The following is a 19170-nucleotide window of genomic DNA, read 5'->3' as shown; positions in this document are numbered from 1 at the left end:
GGGGACCTCCCTTTATGAATATTAGGAAGGGTGTAAAATGTTGGAATTTGTGAATATTTCAGGGTTATAAACTTCAATTCCTCGTGGGAAATCAGCCTTTTCTCAAAGGCATCCAATAAAATGTTATTCAGTTCTTCCATAAAGACCTCTGATGGATCAGATTGAAGGTGACCATAACAATGTTGATCATGAAGAAGAGAATAACACATATCATATTATGTCTTGTGATCCATGATCACAATGTTGCCCCCTTTATCGGAGGGTTTCACAATAATGTTATTATCCCTTTCCAAATTATAAAGGGCCTCTCTCTCCCCTAGCGTAAGATTAGACAACTGACCTCAACTTGGGCAAATCTTCTCATACACCAGTCTGGAAAAAATATCTATAGTTTTGTTCCCAACCTAAGAAATACAAAAGATTAAATATGATGGTCTCTCGTGTATACCTCCCCACTCGCCATCCCCTAACTTTTATTTGTCACTGATTTACAGGAACTCTGGTCAGTATAAAAAAATTCTTACCTCATTGACGGTATAGGGGGTAATACATAAATGAACATATATATATTTATATTTAGAGGTGGGAAAAGTAACTACTGGTGCCCCTTTTATCTTTTAGCCATTTATGGGTAGGAGGTTCGGATGCTCCTAGGCTATCTTCACGTGTAGTGCCTTGAGCGCCATCTGGAATAACATAATATGGCCGTACATGACTTGCGGCCTGTGGAACGCATTTGCGTTCCACCGGAGATATCACGTGACCCCCGCACTTCCGGTTTGCTGGTGGAGCACATAGCGTTCCACCGGTGACTTATCTGCCTTTTATTTCCGTCTCGCCTGTGAATTACATACGTGTTCCATATCGGCATCTTTGGGTGTGTGTGTACCAATAATGAGCTAGGTAAGCCTTGGCAATAAATACCAGCTTGCCCCAACCCGCGAGACCGTTCTTGGGGGGGCTTACCTATAGGGAAAATATACTTTATAGACCGATTTTTTCCGCTAATCATTGCACGCACTAGATAAGAATGGATTACTGAGACGCCTGCTATACATGTGCCCTGGGTCTCCTGGAGGGCCCCTATCTGAGGGCTTCAGTCTGGATTATCTGTAACAGTGTCATCTTTATGTAAAGCATCTAGAAGATTTCTACTGGAATAGTATTGGATTGGATATACTTACCTTTGGTCCCCTGAGGAACCAGTATTTTGCTGCGGAAACGCTGCATCAGGACGCATTTAAAGAGGGACGTTTTGATTGCCTACAAGTGACGATTTACCCTACTCCTGCATTGTCACTGTATCATCTGGAATGTATCAAAGAAGGGACATCCGTATGCATTTTTTCTCTTTTTTGATTTATGGGGCATATATAAAGAGGGACGCTTTGATTATTCATAAGTGACAGCTGGCCCTATTTCAGGACCATTACCTTAAGGCCTGGGACATATTTAAGAAGGGGCATTTACTTCCCATATGAGAATTTTCTCTTTTTAGACTTATTTAAGTCTTTTTATGAATTTTTGGACAGTTTGTTTGTCACATTTCATAATTTTTTGTCCATATGGAACCATAGGCTATAGCAGATAGGGCATCAATAGAGATCAGAAAGGGCTTAGCCACCGAGAGGTGGGGTGGCACATATCGGGGCAGGTGCTCTGCCTGTAGGCAGGGGTAGGTGAGGGACTTTATAGGGACAGGTATCTCTTTTGGTCCCTCTCTATGGAGAAGTATACACATTTATCCTCTGCTTTAAGATGAAAACCATACAAGCTGCTGGTCCTGAATATTACATATGGTCAAGGTCCCATTTTGGAATGAATTAGTCTATGAAACGTGAATGAGTCTACAAACCATAAGTAAGAAGGACACTAACAGGTCCCTCCGGTAACACTTGCCGTCTCATGTTTTAATAAGTAATATCTATGTAGCAAGGCCAAGTATATTGCTGACAAACAATTGATTTGTGGAGTTTTGGGTTGTTTTTGAGTTGAGTTTTTTATGAGAATTTATTAAAGGTTAATTTTTAAACATAGGAAGGGTGCCAAGTGTTATTTAGATTATAGACTTCCTCATAAATATATCTCGCTAGTTTAGCGGTTGTGTTACAGTGGAAATTATTTTGTAATTGCATGTAATTAAAAATTTAGCACAGCCACTTCATATACAGCTATTCAAAAAACTGTATTCGTATAGCGCCACCTGCTGTTTGTTTTTTCATATTTCTTTGTCCTGCTCACTGAGATGGCCGCACATGCTCAGTTTCATCTTCAGCTGCCTCCTGAGCTGTGATGGGGAGAGCTGAGACACGCCCCCTGAGCTGTGATAGGGAGAGCACAGACACGCCCCCTGAGCAGCAGCAGAAGAGACCCTCCCCTTGAGCTGTCAGCTTGATATAAATCTAGCAGAGCAATGGATGGGGGAGATCTCGGGATCCATGTGAGGTACAGGGCTGGTTCTAGCATCATTAGAGACTTATGTACTATATGTCGTCTGATTTTTATTATTTACAATAATCATGAGATAACCCCTTTATGTCCATATGGACCTACGTGGTGCTGCCCCTGTACCGAGGATTCGTACAGTCACAGTATGGTGGCTTTCCTACAGCCCTGCAATAGACGTTCAGTCCTGACCCATTTGCCTGTGAGTGGCCGTGTTGTGTGCATGGGATCATAAAACACTGCCACAAGTATCTGAGGCCTGAAAGCCTTTCTACCAGATACAGACAGGATTCTTCAGCTACAACCGCAGGGATATTAATAGTCGGGCCAGATAATTATCCACAAATAGCACCAAGCATCAAACACCTATAACATTGTGCCGTGGCACCAACACCAGTCATAAGAACGTAAGTGTGAGGTCATTAGAAGCAATTCCTCTAACACGAGGTACCCGTATGACAAGACGGGGTTATGCAGAACTTCCCAGCAGAGATGACCAGATGGTCAGAAGATAAACCTGAAGACATCATGGCCGGGCACATCCACAGTAAACAGACTGTCATGCAGACTGCCGCTGGCATCATACAGTGGCTGCATATCAAGCGCGAGGGTATGGTGACCAGCTGTTCACGGGTCTACGGAAAGTTCCAATGGGTAAGAAGGTCAATGAGATCTGCAGTAGATGCAAAACTACAGGAAAGCCATGGATTAGGAGCAGAATGTCTTTGGCTTCTACACATGGTCAATATAATTCCCTTCTGCGTCGCAGCGGTGTTTCCATAGCCCGAAGATATTAAAGGGGCTTTCCAGGTCCTGAAAAACATGGCTGCTTTCTTTTAAAAACAGCGCCAGACCTGCTCACAGGTTGGTATTGCAGCCCTTTCCTTCACTTCAACAGAAGGGAGCTGTAATACCAGACAGAACCTGGGGAAAACCTGCAGCACTTCTGCCTTGTGTGGACTTACCCCAACGGTGCTCACATGAGAGGCTGACCTTCCTCCTCAAGTCCTGGGTCAGGAGTACACCAAGCAGGACACGCAAGCTGATCCTTCCAGGAACCAATCCTACTTACCCGGCCATCGCTAGAGAGACATAAATGCCCAACATGGAGCAGCACATCTTGGAGACAAAACTACGCGGCTCTTGTGTCTGCCGTGAACCATTCAGGGACCAGGAAAAGCTGGGTGAAAGAAGTAATGGCAAACCCCTGGCTGCCAGCGCGCTGCAATGACTTGGCAGAACATGATAGATTTTTATTTTAATGGTGACCTTTGATGGTAAGAACTCGTTCTCACAGCTATCAGCACATACCGGCTATAAAATTCATTTTTCGAGCTAATAACTGGCAATTACATTAGATAACAGTAAAATTGCCTCATGATTGCTACACAAGTTGTGTAAATCACATGCTGCAGGAAGAAGGCGGCGCAGATGAAGCATGTGAGCATCCAGAGCCGACACAGATTAGCTGGCTTGTATGACGAGCTATGGGCCAGAAGATGGGTGCTGGAGTCACCTACTGGAGGTATGCTTAAAAACTGGCCACAGGCTGCCGACATTTAAATCCTATGTAATATCCAGCCATGTTTAAGGCTACTTTCACACTCGCGTTTGGTGCGGATCCATCTTGTATCTGCGCAGACGGATCTGCACCAATAATGCAAATGCTTGTATCCGTTAATAACGGATCCGTTTGCATTATTCATAAAAAAAAAAAAAAAAAAAAGGATCCGTGTTGACTTACATTGAAAGTCAAAGGGGGACAGATCAGTTTTTAATTGCACCATATTGTGTCAGTGAAAAACTGATCCGTCCCCATTGACTTACATTGTAAGACAGGACGGATCCGTTTGGCTCCGCATGGTCAGGCGGTCACCAAGCTGCGTTTTAGTGACCGTCTAAAAAAAGCAACGGAGGCCAAACGCAGCCAAATTGATGCATTCTGAACGAATCCTTATCCATTCAGAATGCATTGGGGCTGAACGGATCCGTTTTGGCCCGCTTGTGAGAGCCCTGAAACGGATCTCACAAGCGGACCCAGAAACGCCAGTGTGAAAGCAGCCTAATGCTTATTTAAACCATTTAAAAAGGACACAAGCAGTAATACCTTTCCTAGGACTATTAACGAAGGAGAACTACAAGTCCAAGCACAACCGATCAAGAATGAGCCCCCGCAGCGTCAGAGGGTGCACCACACAAGACAATGGGGGTACTCTTCTTGCAGGCACAGTATGTGGTTTACGCACAGGGCGTGAAGATCACCCAGCGCCAGTCCTTCCATGCTCTGCACGCACACATGACTGCTACACCAGCGTCCATACAGAGGTGAGCGAGCTCCTTGTGCCAATTATAGCTCAGTACTGTGAAGCCTAGGTGAAGGCTTGTTACAAACAGGCCTTGTGACTTCCAGAAAGCTAACAAGGCCGGGTCTGTGGGACGTAGACCCTCAGCAGGCCTGTTAAGTAAACACCTTGTTTCTTGCTAAGCTCCAAATTCACATTCTGACTTTTCCTCCGCAGCAAATCCCCCAGACGCCGACACGTGAAGCTCTTCGGCGACAGGTTTTCAATGGCTCCTTTAGGGAAGAAACAAAATGTACAAATGTACAAAACAAAAATGCACCTGGGCACAGTGTGCCAACCGGCCTGAAGCTGCACCGAGCTCAGGCTGTCAATAAAAGCAACCGCCAACCAGCAGGGAGCCGTTACCACACGGCACTACCAGGTGCCGCAGGCTCGGGAAGGGGATTATCCAGGACTCTGTAAGGACACAGGAACACGGTGCAAATTATGCACAGATTTTCCGAATACATTACCAGCTAGGTAGAGGAGATTTTCCAAAAACAGATCAGCAGTGTGAATTTTGACATCTGCAGCACGTCAGTTTGTGCAGATTTCACCCTTTGCGGTGCTAAGGGTACATGCACATGGCAGTGTAGTTTACCTGGATGTTGCTGGGTATCCGCACAAAAACTTGCATGCGTTACTTGAGAACTTGCTCTAGATCTATAAATGACAGGCTGCGGATTTCAACATTTCTGCACTGGCTAGGTGAGATCTTGAAAATCTCATCTACTTTCCTGGTAATGCATTATAGCCGCAGATTTTCAGCAAGTAAAATCTGCACATAACACACTGAAGTACATGTAGCCCCAGCCACCTGCAGATTATGTGTGAGCTCTCAAGCAGCGTGATCCGGTACCAGCAAAGTGTACGAGATTTTACAAGTGCCATGTACACTTTGCTTCCTTGTTCCACACAGAAATTGACCCGCCGTGTGGGTTTTGAAATCCGAAGCATGTCAATTCTTTGTGCAGTTCTTTTATGCATATTTCACCCTTTTCAATGGAAGGGCGAGATCTGCAGCAAAACCGCATCAAATCAAAAACCGCCGGCTACTTTCACACTGGTTTTGGTTTCCGTTTATGAGATCCGTTCAGGGCTCTCAGAAAACGGTCCAAAAACGATCAGTTTACATTCTAATGCATTCTGAATGGAAAAGGATCCGCTCAGAAGGCATCAGTTCAGTCTCCATTCCGTTTTGGAGACGGACACCAAAACGCTGCTTGCAGCGTTTTCGTGTCCGTCTGACGAAACTGAGACAAACGGATTCGTCCTGGCACACAATGAAAGTCAATAGGGACGGATCAGTTTTCACTGACACAATATGGCACAATAGAAAACAGATCCGTCCTCCATTGACTTTTAATGGCGTTCAAGGCGGATCCGTCATGACTATGTTACAGATAATACAAACTGATCAGTACTGAGCGGATGCATGCGGTTGTATTATCTAAACCAGGGATGCTCAACCTTCTGCCCTCCAGCTGTTGTAAAACTACAACTCCCACCATGCCCTGCTGTAAGCTGATAGGTGTAGGCTGTCTGGGCATGCTGGGAGTTGTAGTTTTGCAACAGCTGGAGGGCCGCAGGTTGGGCATCCCTGATCTAAACGGATGTGTTTGTGCAGATCCATGTCGGATCCGCACCAAACGTGAGTGTGAAAGTAGCCTAACACACGTTCTTTTTTGTGCAGATTTTCTGCATCCGTGTATATGTAACCTAAGAGGGGACCACAAAAGAGAAAGGAGTCCAATATCAAAATTGGATCTTTCCTTCTGCATAGACCATATCAATGTTCCTTTGTCACTCGCGTCACCAGTATGATAAATCCACACTTGGAACTAAAATGGTCACCTGTGTTTTTCCCCACTTTCTGGTATAGATGCCCATCAACTTTATAGAGAACCCCATGATTGCTAAACAAGGAGCCAGGAGCGCCTTGCCATGCCCTTCCATTCTGCTCTGCAAGCAAGCAGGGTACAACTACAAATTGCACGGATTCCCACCGATGCAATCTTCAATCTTGGAATGAGGACGTATCAGACCTTTGTGAAAATGATAGGTGAACTTCAAGGCTCCAAAACGAGTGAGCACACTGAGCCTAGGAACATCTGGTTATCCACTGTGCAATGAAAAGGTATACAAGGTTCCAATATACTTTCTGAATCCAGTCCTTACAGATTTCAAGATCTCTGCTTGCAGTCATTTAAATAGGAACGTCCATCATTTACTTCCAGTGGAGATAAATCTGTCCTGGTCATGTGATGGACACGTAGGCGCGCGGCTCCTTACAAGACTGGAGCGTATTCACACCGCAGATGAAAACGTGTTCATACATCTGAATGGATTTCTGCAAGCCTGATACAGTTGAATGGACCAGTCTAAAGAATTTCTGAAAGACACCCTAAGGTGCTGGGCTCCTCTGTCCGTTACAAGCAGGATACGGCTTTAGGGTGGGACCATATGCATTGCAAAGGGTGAAATCCACAGCAAATCTGCATGAAAGACCTGTGGTTTCTGCGACAGACTTGCCTCTGGCACAAAATGAAGTCACGTGGGAATCCACCCTAATTAACCAAAGGTTCCTAATTAATGACAGCAAGCAGAGATCTTAAAAAAAAAGGCAGAATTCTAAAGCAGAAGCATTTGCACTACTTTGAGTGAGCTTCCATTTAACTCTTTTTCTCTATTCTTGCTCCGCTATCTGAGGACACTTGCCCAACCACCAGCACACAAGACGCAAGAGTAAAAATACCTCCCACAGCGCCAAGACTATAATCTTCACCTTCCTGACAAGTGCTTTCCCGGGCTCTGGAGGTGGACACAAGACAGATCCCCTCTGCGACACCGAGGGTCTGGCTAAGCTGGAGCGTGCAGGAAGTGAGCGCAGACAAGCAGCTTCCCAGGATAATGTCAGCCGGGGGACTAAGCTGGCCCTAATTCCCTAAGTAAACTTGTGACCCTGAAGGTCATAGACAGCCAGCAGTAAGCAAGCGTGGGCCGAGCCGGACAAGACACAGGAAAGATTGTCATACTTTCCTGTGCCACCAATCATACATAATGAGGACATAAACGTAAAGGCCTTCCGTACGAAAAGCACAGGACTCATTGGTAATACATAGACAAGGCAAATCTTTGACTTCACTTTCCCATTTCATGCACGGCTATGTGCGCCCACGTAGAAAAGGGCAATAAAAGCCGGATACCTGGTAACACTGCATGGAAAATGACAAAGCACATTCACCCTGCAAAGTCCTCATTAAAACAATTTCTTTTCCCCTGGAAACTGCAGTCAACATTCCCCACAGGGCAGAACAGATTAGCGTTTTCTGACCTGATCCGAGTGACGTATAATGGCGATTATCCCGTTCGCTGCTAGGAGAGCACGTCACACAGCACGAGATACACCGGGCAAGCTGAGGAATCCAGCAGCAGAGGGGTTAATGAGCAAGCGCAATGGAGCAAACAAATTGCCAGAGAGAAGGCAGCCTCTCTCACTAGATGTTAAATGGTGGCTTCATCCAACGCACCGACCTGAATCCAGACACTGTTACCGGCTGAAGAACACACAACCATGGTCTGTTTCCATCAATCAAGTACCTCAGCCGAGAGACGGGCCTGAGCAAGAGGCCTCCGAATACTGCGCGACTAACTAAGTGGGGAGGATGAAATAATGCAGAATCTAGAAGCAATAAAAAAAAACGGATTCCTTCTGAGGATAGGGGTATAGGGGCCAATAAGATGTCCAATACAACAAGGGATCGGCTGTATACAGCTAAGTCTTCAAACAACACCCTGATCAGCTGTGCCACCCTTGGAGTGCCATCTCTAGTACCTATCGTGGTTCATGGTACTGGAGGGGTCCCCCCCCATCGAGACAACTCCTCTCCTTATGCCCAACTAAGGCTACCTGCACACGTTGTAGAATACCTGCATTTTAGTTTTTTTATACACTGATTTCCGTGCAGAAAAACCGCAGCATAGTACAGTACCAGCAAAGCGTCACACAGATCTCATGTACACGTGCGAAAATTGGCGTGCATTGCGGATTTCAAACTCTGCAGCATGTCAATTGGGTTTGTGGTTTTAGCTGCAGATTTCACTCTTTTCAATGGAAGGGCGAGATCTGCAGCAAAACCACATCAAATCCGCGCCAAAAACTGCTGTTGGAAATTGTGGATTTTGGATATGCGGCACAAACACACATAAATCCGCACGGATATTTGTGCGGATCTCACGTGCGTTCACCCGCACTCGTGTGCAGGTGGGTGGCCTGAAGCAGCCCTACTAAAGGCCCATAAAGTACCCCCTAGCAGGAGGAAAAAATGGCTGGCTGTAGCGGCCCATGTCTGAGTGCCGAGACCCTCACCAACGACTAGAACGAGGAGAGAGAAGCACTTGCATAGCACACTCTCTCTCCTCACTGCATTAGACAGAATTGAGACGGGCCTGCAGACTTCTACTTAGCCAGTCTACTGCAGCGAGGAGAGAGAAAGCGCTTCTTCCCCTGTTCTAGCGATCAGTGGCGGTCTCAGCACTCACTAATCAAAACTTTTGATAGGTCTCTATGACATATGAAAAGTTTTTGGAAAACGCATTGACCATTTAAGTCCATGGTCCTCTTGGCCTCATGGATTTTCACAATGCGTAAAATATAAAAGCTTCATTTTATAGCGCAGTCTCAACAAGCTAAGGCTACTTTCACACTGGCGTTTTGGCTTTCCGTTTCTGAGATCCGTTCAGGGCTCTCACAAGCGGTCCAAAACCGGTTCAGTTTTGCCATAATGCATTCTGAATGGAAAAGGATCCGCTCAGAATGCATCAGTTTGCCTCCGTTCCGTCTCCATTCCGCTTTGGAGGCGGACACCAAAACGCTGCCTGCAGTGTTTTAATGTCCGCAATGTGGTGCAGAGCCAAACGGATCCTGACACACAATGTAAGTCAATGGGGACAGATCAGTTTTCGCTGACAATAGAAAACAAATACGTCCCCCATTGACTTTCAATTGTGTTTATTACAGATCAGTCATGGCTATAGAAGACATAATACAACCAGATCCGTTCATGACGGATGCATGAGGTTGTATTATGGTAACAGAAGCAGTTTTGCAGATCCATGATGGATCCGCAAAAAACGCTAATGTGAAAGATCTGCACCTAGGTTTTGCTGGCATGTATAGAGCACAAATGTTTCCATATTTCCTAAATTCTGCTCAACCTTCCATATGATTTTGCAGCACTGATGTTAATAGATCTTACTCCATAGGGTGAGTGTACTATCCATTAACCAGTACAAGGACACGGGGCAGGCACCTCTAAACTCTCTAGAAGATATCCGCTAGAGGATTTACCCAGCGAACATTGCCCTCGACCTGGAAACGGAGCAGAGTTCTCTAATTAGCCGTCTGCAGCAGCAAGTCCCTTTATCCTTATGAGAGGATTTGCTCGTTCTCAGTGGAAAGGATGATCCATCTTCATATCTTATTCATTTCCTGCAGACTGGACTGGAAACACGGTCACAAGATATCAGTATCAAAGCAGAGATAGGTGATAAGACCAGCTGTAATGTGGTCCGGCGCTCTGGATCCCATGGCACGTTTCTTGACACTATTTAATTCTGCATTCTCACGGCTGAAAAAAAAAATCTGTAGAACCTATAAAGATTTACTGCCAAAAAGACAGGCAGGACCCTCTAGAGAAAAGTAGACAAGCATTTCTGGTTTTGGCAGGGGGAAAGGTCCTCCATGGCCCAAAAATACATTAGTGTCCCTGTACAGTTAGCTATAATAAAATAACAGATGCACAAGGTCTATGGGAAGTACACAGCTTACAACAAGCAATATCAGCACGTTCCAACGGCATTACATGTACTAAAGCTGTGCACAGTAATCAGACATTAGGGGACTAACCTCATAGGACCAGACACACTGTACCCCTGCGAACCTTCGTACACATCTGCCAATCTCGACATCTTCGTGCGTGGTGTACATCTCTCGTAGACACTCTCCAATGTGGGGCACCATCCTGCGTAGGACTTCTCTGCTCATGATCACTCCAGGGCCACCCATGCAAAAATTTTCACCTGGTTCTAATGCTAGCTTCCCCATCTCCTCTGTTGTGCCAAGACCAGTCTGGCCCAGAAACAAGGGCTCGCTGCTGTTGAGGTTACGCAGGAAGCTCTCCAGGCGCTCCCCTTTGATATAGACGTCATCATCGGCTCTCATGAACCACTCGTACTGATCCAGGTAATGATCGTGCATGTATTTCAGCATCATAAAGGACTTTTTTTGTGGAGGGTAAGAGTCGTCCACGCCTTGCAGCGCCACAACGGGAATTGGTATGGATGTGTCGGAGCCTTCACTGGAGAAAAATTCCACCTTTCCAGGGATCGAATGGGACCAAGTTCTAGAAGAGCAAAATACAATGATAAATACAGGTCTGTGTGTGATCTGATGGATACATTTGGCCTCCTTTGCTGGCTTGATTCATTTTTCCTTCACATACACTGCTCATGCCACAGGTTACGACCACCCTGCAATCCAGAAGTGGTGGTCGTGCTTGCACACCATAGGAGAAAGCACCGGCCTCTCTGGTGGCTGGGACCGTGGGAGGACACATAGGCACACGTGCGCAAGCAGCTCTCTTCCCTGCCACCTCGTATCCGAGCTGCATGGTGGCTGAAACCTCTTAAAACAAGCAGTGTACAATGCGATGGAAAAATCAGTGAAGCCATCAAAGGAGGCAATATGGACAATCACAATATATTAGTAAGTGCCTTGCCATTTGCTGCAAGTGAGACAACCTCTTTAAACCCATTTTAGGGATTGTTGAGTTTTTTTATTATTTTGGACAACCCCTTTAAGCACATATGCACAAAAAAAGCTTACATACACACAATTATATATATATATATATATATATATATATATATATATGTATATATATATACACACACACACACAATAAGCCTACCTATTACTCTGACATGCTTTTGGCCTCCGTTGGGTCGGTATACTTGGCTATAAAAAGTGATAGGATAAGGCTATAGTCACATGTGGCACACCAGAGCGCATTACTTTTCCACAGCACAGCAGCTGGATGGAGTTAAATTCGTCTCTTCTGCACCCCCAGCCTCCACCTCTATAAAGTGTTCTACACCAACTTGTGACTATGTGCTGGCCTAGATTTACTACCTCTGCTGGACTACCTGCGGTCTTAATCGCTGTAAGAAGATACTTGTGAAGTTTTCTCCACTTAGTCAGCGTCTGATGAGGTAAGGAGAAGGGGAGCTGTAACCTGGTGGTCACCTCTTCTACAATCTAGAACACTACATAGTGATTCTCACCAAATGTTCTCATGGAGGACATCTACATTAGCCTGCAGATGGAGAACCAGGTGAAGACTTAGAAGGTCCTCTATGGGGGAAGAAACGTAATCTAGTAAGGCTAGCAATACATGATCTTGGGCTCGACTTGTGTTGCGGGACCAAGGATCGCAGTGTAGCAGGGCGGCCATAGAAATTAATAAGGTTGCAGTGCGACTCACGTGTTTGCCATGACAATAACCCCAGAATCGAAGAAAGAAAAAAAAAGTTGTGTTTTTGATTTTGTTAGATTCTGGGGTTGTGGTCACGGCAAACATGCAAGTTGCGCTCTAACCGTAGTCATGTCCAAGTTCACCGTGCAGCCAAAGCCTTACATGAAAGGCTCGTCCTAGCAGAATTGGTTATAGAAGTAACATTCCTGCAAGGACGAGTCTTTAAAACGACAGAACAACAAAAAAGCATCTGCCTTTCCCTCCCCCCAGAAAAAGTGACACTTGTCCATGGGTCTGGTCTTAGTAAATGGGGCTGAAATGCAATACCAGCCACAGCCCATAGACAAAAGCAGATTTCATCAAGCTCCGTCCCTTGGTCTCTGGGAGATCAGTCTGGCAGTAGCTTTATCCCCTCTCCCATCCACAACACATGCATGCTCAGCCAGGATCAGTAAAGAACTGTCGTCAGGAGCAGCGGTCTGTCCGCAGTTCTCATATGTATGGGAAGCTTATATGTATTGCTATCTTCAAGCCAGAAGTCTTTCTAATATACATAGATGAAAAGATATAGGGTTCCTATCAGGCAGACAGCGTGGGTAGTTCACTGCTACCAGGATTCTGCAACCTTCAGCACTCCAGCTGTTCTGCAACTACAACTCCCAGAATCCTCCTTTTGTATGCTGGGAGTTGTTGTTTCAAAGCAGCTGGAGTGCCAAAGGTTGCTGCTCTATGGCTTTATGTTGCAGTATAGGACTGATCCCTTCTTTAGGCCACATAAGAGGAACATTTTTACTTTTGATATCCTAGAGACATATCAAAAAAGTCTTGACCGGTAGGGGTCTGTGTGCCGAGACCCCCACTGATCCCTAAAATGAGGGGAGTGATGTGTGTGCACGAGACGGGCTCCATAGGAATCTATGGGCCTGTCTGAACTCCTTCCTAAACAGCAAAGAGAGGGTGCGATACGCAGGTGCTTCCATGTCCTAGCCGACCTTCCAGAAAACCATCTTTGATCCATGAATATTTGGACTCCAGCGGTGGCCAGCTTCGGATCAGCTTATGTCTATCATAGTGTGGGGCCTATGCTAGCAGGACATGGGGAGCAGAATCTGCTGTCCACCTTCTGTTCCCGAGTGGACGTACTCTCACACTGGAGTTATGGGTGATGGGGAGGCACTGCTTCAGATACATATAAAAAGCGGGGATGCAGAAGTAGCCACTTGGCCAAACCCTGCCATTACAAGGGCCACTTCAGAGAGCCACGGGGCTTTCTGCACCAGGCCAGAGAACTAGACAAAAAAGGCGTCAGAAGAATGGTTCAGCACATCATACACAGGGGGTAATGCTGATTATCCGGTTGTACAAGAGTCAGGAAGGCAGGGGCATTGTTCTAGCCGAAAACCACATGTCAGCGGTCAGGTTATGATGCAACCTAATACACCTGACCCGATAACAGCTTCAATACATGTTTAATCATCCAGAGATAAGCCAGTAATCGAGCCGAGGTAATTACTTCTGTTATAATGTCCCCGAAGCGGGCTTCGACATGTGCCGTCACCCATCTACACACGGCATGCCGCTACCGTCCTCATCAGTGTCGATGGAGTCATTAAAAAAAGCTGTGTCTCCAGAGCGTCAGAAACCAGTGAGATGAAGAGGAAATATTCCTCAGCCACCGGACCACGACAACCTGGCCTGACACCGCTGATGATAAAGGGGAGCAAACAACCGTATGTATTTTGTGGTCTGCAAAAAACACGGATGACATCCATGTGTATTCCATATTTTGCGGAACGGAACAGCCGGCCCCTAATAGAACAGTCCAATAATTTTGCGGAACGGACATACGGACACGGAATGCACACACAGTAATTTCCTTTTTTTTGCGGCCACATTAAAGTAAATGGTTCTGCATATGGGCTGCAAAAAAACAACAAAAACAGAACGGACATGGAAAAATACGTTTGTGTGCATGAGCCCTAAAGCTGAGATACCATATGGCGCATGAAGGGTCTGAGGTCTCAACTACATTTCCTAGTACTACTGCAGGAGAACAACTTGCACCACTTCACAGTATTTCCTCTCTGCACTCTTCATAATACGATTAAAGGGGTTGTCCAGATGGTTAATACTGACGCCCTATCCTCAGCATAGCTCATCAATACACAGTCATTGTGAGTCCAACGCCTGGCTCCCCTGCTGATCAGCTCCTGTGGGCGCTGCAACCTCTACCTTGGATAGTGACATCACGTTCAATGGTCACATGACCTAGTCAATGAAAAGAATGACGCTAGTGTGAAAGTACCCTTAGCCCCATAGAAGTGAATGCATAGCCGCTATATAATGTACGGAGCTGTGCTATGTGAGCTGAGAAAAGGCCGCAGCACTCACAGGAGCCCCGATGCCTTCGCAAACAGCTGATGGGCGGGAGTCCTCGAGTGTCAGACCCCCACTGATCAGATATCAGAGGATAGGTCATCAGTATAAAAATTTCCTGAAAAACTGTTTAAGGCTAGTTTCACACTAGCGGCAAGGAACATGTCGTACTTTTATTCCGGCCGCCTCTAGGCATGTTTGCTGTGCTGCCAGCGGAACTCCAGCACGCCCCATTATATGGGGCCGGAGCGGTAGTCCGGGGGCACGCATGCACCAGCGGCAGCACGCTGGAACAGCCTGCCGGAGTTCCTTGCCGCTAGTGTGAACCTAGCCGAAGAGGGTCTCCACACACTGCATGTTTTGTTGCAGAAAATTCTGCAACTGAAAAACCATTCACCTGGATGGAGCTTGCAGAAATCCATGTGCTTGCCGCGGCTGCCGCACATTTAAGTTTGCAGTTGTAGAATTTTCAGCAACAAAAACTGCAGCGTGTGAAGGCGTCCTAATAATTCTATGTTTTGTGCCTATGACCAAAAGAAGTCTGCAAGGGCCGTTGATACAACGCGAGCAAAGTGTTAATACTGGTCTACATAGTGACTATTACAACACACCCTTGCATATTCACTCACTGGTATTACCATATGGACTGCTACTATACAGAGTCCCATCTCAGTGACCCTGACAGGCTTGGTTCGTGCAGTGACACCCCACACCACCACATTCCTCCAGAGAAGAAAACAGGAATTGCCACTTTGGGCTGTTTTCACCTGGTCCCCCTCAGCAAGGTTAACAGGTCACCTGCTGAGTAATTTGCAGAGTATGCTTTAGTGTATTCCTTTATGAAGGTATTCAGTAATAGTGCAGTGGGTACAGCGAGCAGATGAGTAATAGTGCAGTGGGTACAGCGAGCAGATGAGTAATAGTGCAGTGGGTACAGCGAGCAGATGAGTAATAGTGCAGTGGGTACAGTGAGCAGATGAGTAATAGTGCAGTGGGTACAGCGAGCAGATGAGTAATAGTGCAGTGGGTACAGCGAGCAGATGAGTAATAGTGCAGTGGGTACAGCGAGCAGATGAGTAATAGTGCAGTGGGTACAGCGAGCAGATGAGTAATAGTGCAGTGGGTACAGAGAGCAGATGAGTAATAGTGCAGTGGGTACAGAGAGCAGATGAGTAATAGTGCAGTGGGTACAGAGAGCAGATGAGTAATAGTGCAGTGGGTACAGCGAGCAGATGAGTAATAGTGCAGTGGGTACAGCGAGCAGATGAGTAATAGTGCAGTGGGTACAGCGAGCAGATGAGTAATAGTGCAGTGGGTACAGCGAGCAGATGAGTAATAGTGCAGTGGGTACAGCGAGCAGATGAGTAATAGTGCAGTGGGTACAGCGAGCAGATGAGTAATAGTGCAGTGGGTACAGCGAGCAGATGAGTAATAGTGCAGTGGGTACAGCGAGCAGATGAGTAATAGTGCAGTGGGTACAGCGAGCAGATGAGTAATAGTGCAGTGGGTACAGCGAGCAGATGAGTAATAGTGCAGTGGGTACAGAGAGCAGATGAGTAATAGTGCAGTGGGTACAGAGAGCAGATGAGTAATAGTGCAGTGGGTACAGAGAGCAGATGAGTAATAGTGCAGTGGGTACAGAGAGCAGATGAGTAATAGTGCAGTGGGTACAGAGAGCAGATGAGTAATAGTGCAGTGGGTACAGAGAGCAGATGAGTAATAGTGCAGTGGGTACAGAGAGCAGATGAGTAATAGTGCAGTGGGTACAGAGAGCAGATGAGTAATAGTGCAGTGAGTACAGAGAGCAGATGAGTAATAGTGCAGTGGGTACAGTGAGCAGATGAGTAATAGTGCAGTGGGTACAGAGAGCAGATGAGTAATAGTGCAGTGAGTACAGAGAGCAGATGAGTAATAGTGCAGTGGGTACAGTGAGCAGATGAGTAATAGTGCAGTGGGTACAGAGAGCAGATGTTTAGACAACTAAATAGATTTTTCCTACAGGACAGATGATAGACGACAAATCAGTCACCACTGCTCATAGGAGGATCAGAGGAGATGTACACCAAAGATACCCCATAGGCGGCTGCCCTGAGAAGTCCCCTTTAGAGCTGACACCTATTCTGGTTTCATGAGGTCATATAGTCACAAGGCTCCTTAGGCTACTTTCACACTAGCCGTTTTCTTTTCCGGCACAGAGTTCCGTCCTAGGGGCTCAATACCGGAAAAGAACTGATCAGTTTTATCCTAATGCATTCTGAATGGAGAGCAATCCGTTCAGGATGCATCAGGATGTCTTCAGTTCAGTCTTTTTGCCTTTTCAGGACGGAGATAATACCGCAGCATGCTGCGGTTTTATCGCCGCCCAAAATTCCGGAACACTTGCCGGATCCGGCATTATTCCCCCATTGGCATGCATTAATGCCGGATCTGGCCCAGAGTGTTCCGGCAAAACGGATCCGGCATTGCTGTTTGTGCATGCTCAGACCGGATCCGGCATTTCAATGCATTTGTTATACTCATCGGGATCCTGATCAGTCTGACAAATGCCATCGGTTTGCATGCGTTTTGACGGATCCGCAGGCAGTTCCAGCGACGGAACTGCCTCCCGGAATCCTCTGCCGCAAGTGTGAAAGTAGCCTAAGATAAAGCGTTTCACACATGGACCCCACAACCAGGATAACACGGCCAGGGACCGACTGCTCACAGCTTGTCAGACAGACACAAGTCATTACTGCGATCGTCTCATCACAAGTCAATACTACTGGTCCTACCAGGACAAGTCACTACACGGAACGCTGGTCCTACCCGAGCAATCGCATCACGGCGCATTTACACCGTCCAATCATCGCTAACTAGCATTACTAGTAACACTGGTTAGCGACGATCTGTTCAACTGTCAGCCTGTGTAACGGACCCTTTAGTAACAGCACGCAACACATCCAACCAGTAAAATCCATAGTCCAGTGTATATAGTGTGCCCAGTGCCCCCCTCAGCGCCAGTCTGCATACAGTGCCCCCCTCAGCGCCAGTCTGCATACAGTGCCCCCCTCAGCGCCAGTCTGCATACAGTGCCCCACTCAGCGCCAGTCTGCATACAGTGCCCCCCTCAGCGCCAGTCTGCATACAGTGCCCCCCTCAGCGCCAGTCTGCATACAGTGCCCCCCTCAGCGCCAGTCTGCATACAGTGCCCCCCTCAGCGCCAGTCTGCATACAGTGCCCCCCTCAGCGCCAGTCTGCATACAGTGCCCCCCTCAGCGCCAGTCTGCATACAGTGCCCCCCTCAGCGCCAGTCTGCATACAGTGCCCCCCTCAGCGCCAGTCTGCATACAGTGCCCCCCTCAGCACCAGTCTGCATACAGTGCCCCCCTCAGTACCAGTCTGCATACAGTGCCCCACTCAGCGCCAGTCTGCATACAGTGCCCCACTCAGCGCCAGTCTGCATACAGTGCCCCCCTCAGCGCCAGTCTGCATACAGTGCCCCCCTCAGCGCCAGTCTGCATACAGTGCCCCCGCTCACCTGTATGCCGCCACGGCTCTGGTCTGCAGGTACTTCTGTGCGGTCATCACCCCCACATAGAGGAAGTTCTTGTCCCGGGGAATGTCCTGCTCGCTGCCCGGCTCCAGGGATCCCATGTACGGTGCTTGCAGATCTCGCCACTTCATGTCCGTCCTGGCCCCGGGCTGCCCTGCGCATCCTCCCGCCGGTCTCACCAATGCTCTGCGGAGCCCTTTGCGGCTGTGTAGCTCGGCGGCCCGGGGGACGATGAGCCGGGAGGCTAGGAGGAAGCCGAGCACCAGTCCCAGTAGCACGCTGAGCCACGACCGGCGGCTCCGGGGTGCCATCCCTGGGGCGGCAGCAGCAGGGAGACCGTCTTTGTGCAGGGCTGCTCCGGGAGTGACCCCCACTTCTAGTGTCCCAGGTGAAAGCCTAGAGCCGCTGTCCTGTCATGTACCCGGAGCCCCCCTCACCTGCCCCGCTGTCATCTACGTGTGCCCCCCACAGCCTCCGGTGCGCCTGACACTGGCTCCCCGCGCCCTGCCACGACACCGACTAGCGGTCCGCCGCCGCTACCTATTGTCCTGGTCTCCCCTCCCGCCCCCGTCTCACAAGGCAGGCCCTGTCCCCTTGTCTGTCTCTCCGGGCTGGAGCGGGCTGTGTGTTACGGTCGCGGCCCTCCTCTCATGCCTCCGGACTTATCTTCTTCAGCACCACGTCCCAGCTCCCTCACACAGAGCCCCAGCTCCTCACGTCAGTGCGAAGAACGAGGGATTGAACCCGCCCGGCACCCGTACGACTCGTCTGATTGGCTGCGAGTCAGTTAGTTCCCGGCTCACGTGACCTGCGAAAAAGCAAAACTTTCGTTACTGCTCCTGCCAACACTCACTGTACCGGCGGGGGGGCCCTGTACACTGCTCCGCTCCCCCGGTGTACACTGTGTGCAACGTATGGATGGGGACACGCCAGCCAATAT

The 19170-nt window shown here is 47.8% G+C and overlaps 1 protein-coding gene across 1 annotated transcript in view; it reads right to left on the bottom strand.

Moving 5' to 3' along the window:
* The window catches only part of CHSY1 (chondroitin sulfate synthase 1), a 54040-nt gene extending 35078 nt beyond the window's left edge, over positions 1-18962 (bottom strand). Inside the window, exons 1-2 of the mRNA XM_044279408.1 lie at positions 18216-18962; positions 10696-11191 (exon numbers count right to left, since the gene is read on the bottom strand). Coding sequence (XP_044135343.1) covers positions 10696-11191; positions 18216-18541 — 822 coding nt within the window. The 5' untranslated portion in view covers positions 18542-18962. The remainder of the gene's footprint in view (positions 1-10695; positions 11192-18215) is intronic.
* Positions 18963-19170: the final 208 nt, after the last annotated feature.

This window comes from Bufo gargarizans, chromosome 2, assembly GCF_014858855.1.
Source record: "Bufo gargarizans isolate SCDJY-AF-19 chromosome 2, ASM1485885v1, whole genome shotgun sequence".
NCBI classification, from domain to species: Eukaryota; Metazoa; Chordata; class Amphibia; order Anura; family Bufonidae; genus Bufo; species Bufo gargarizans.
The sequence above is the reverse complement of the archived record's forward strand: the minus strand, read 5'-3'. Positions and strand labels throughout refer to the sequence as shown.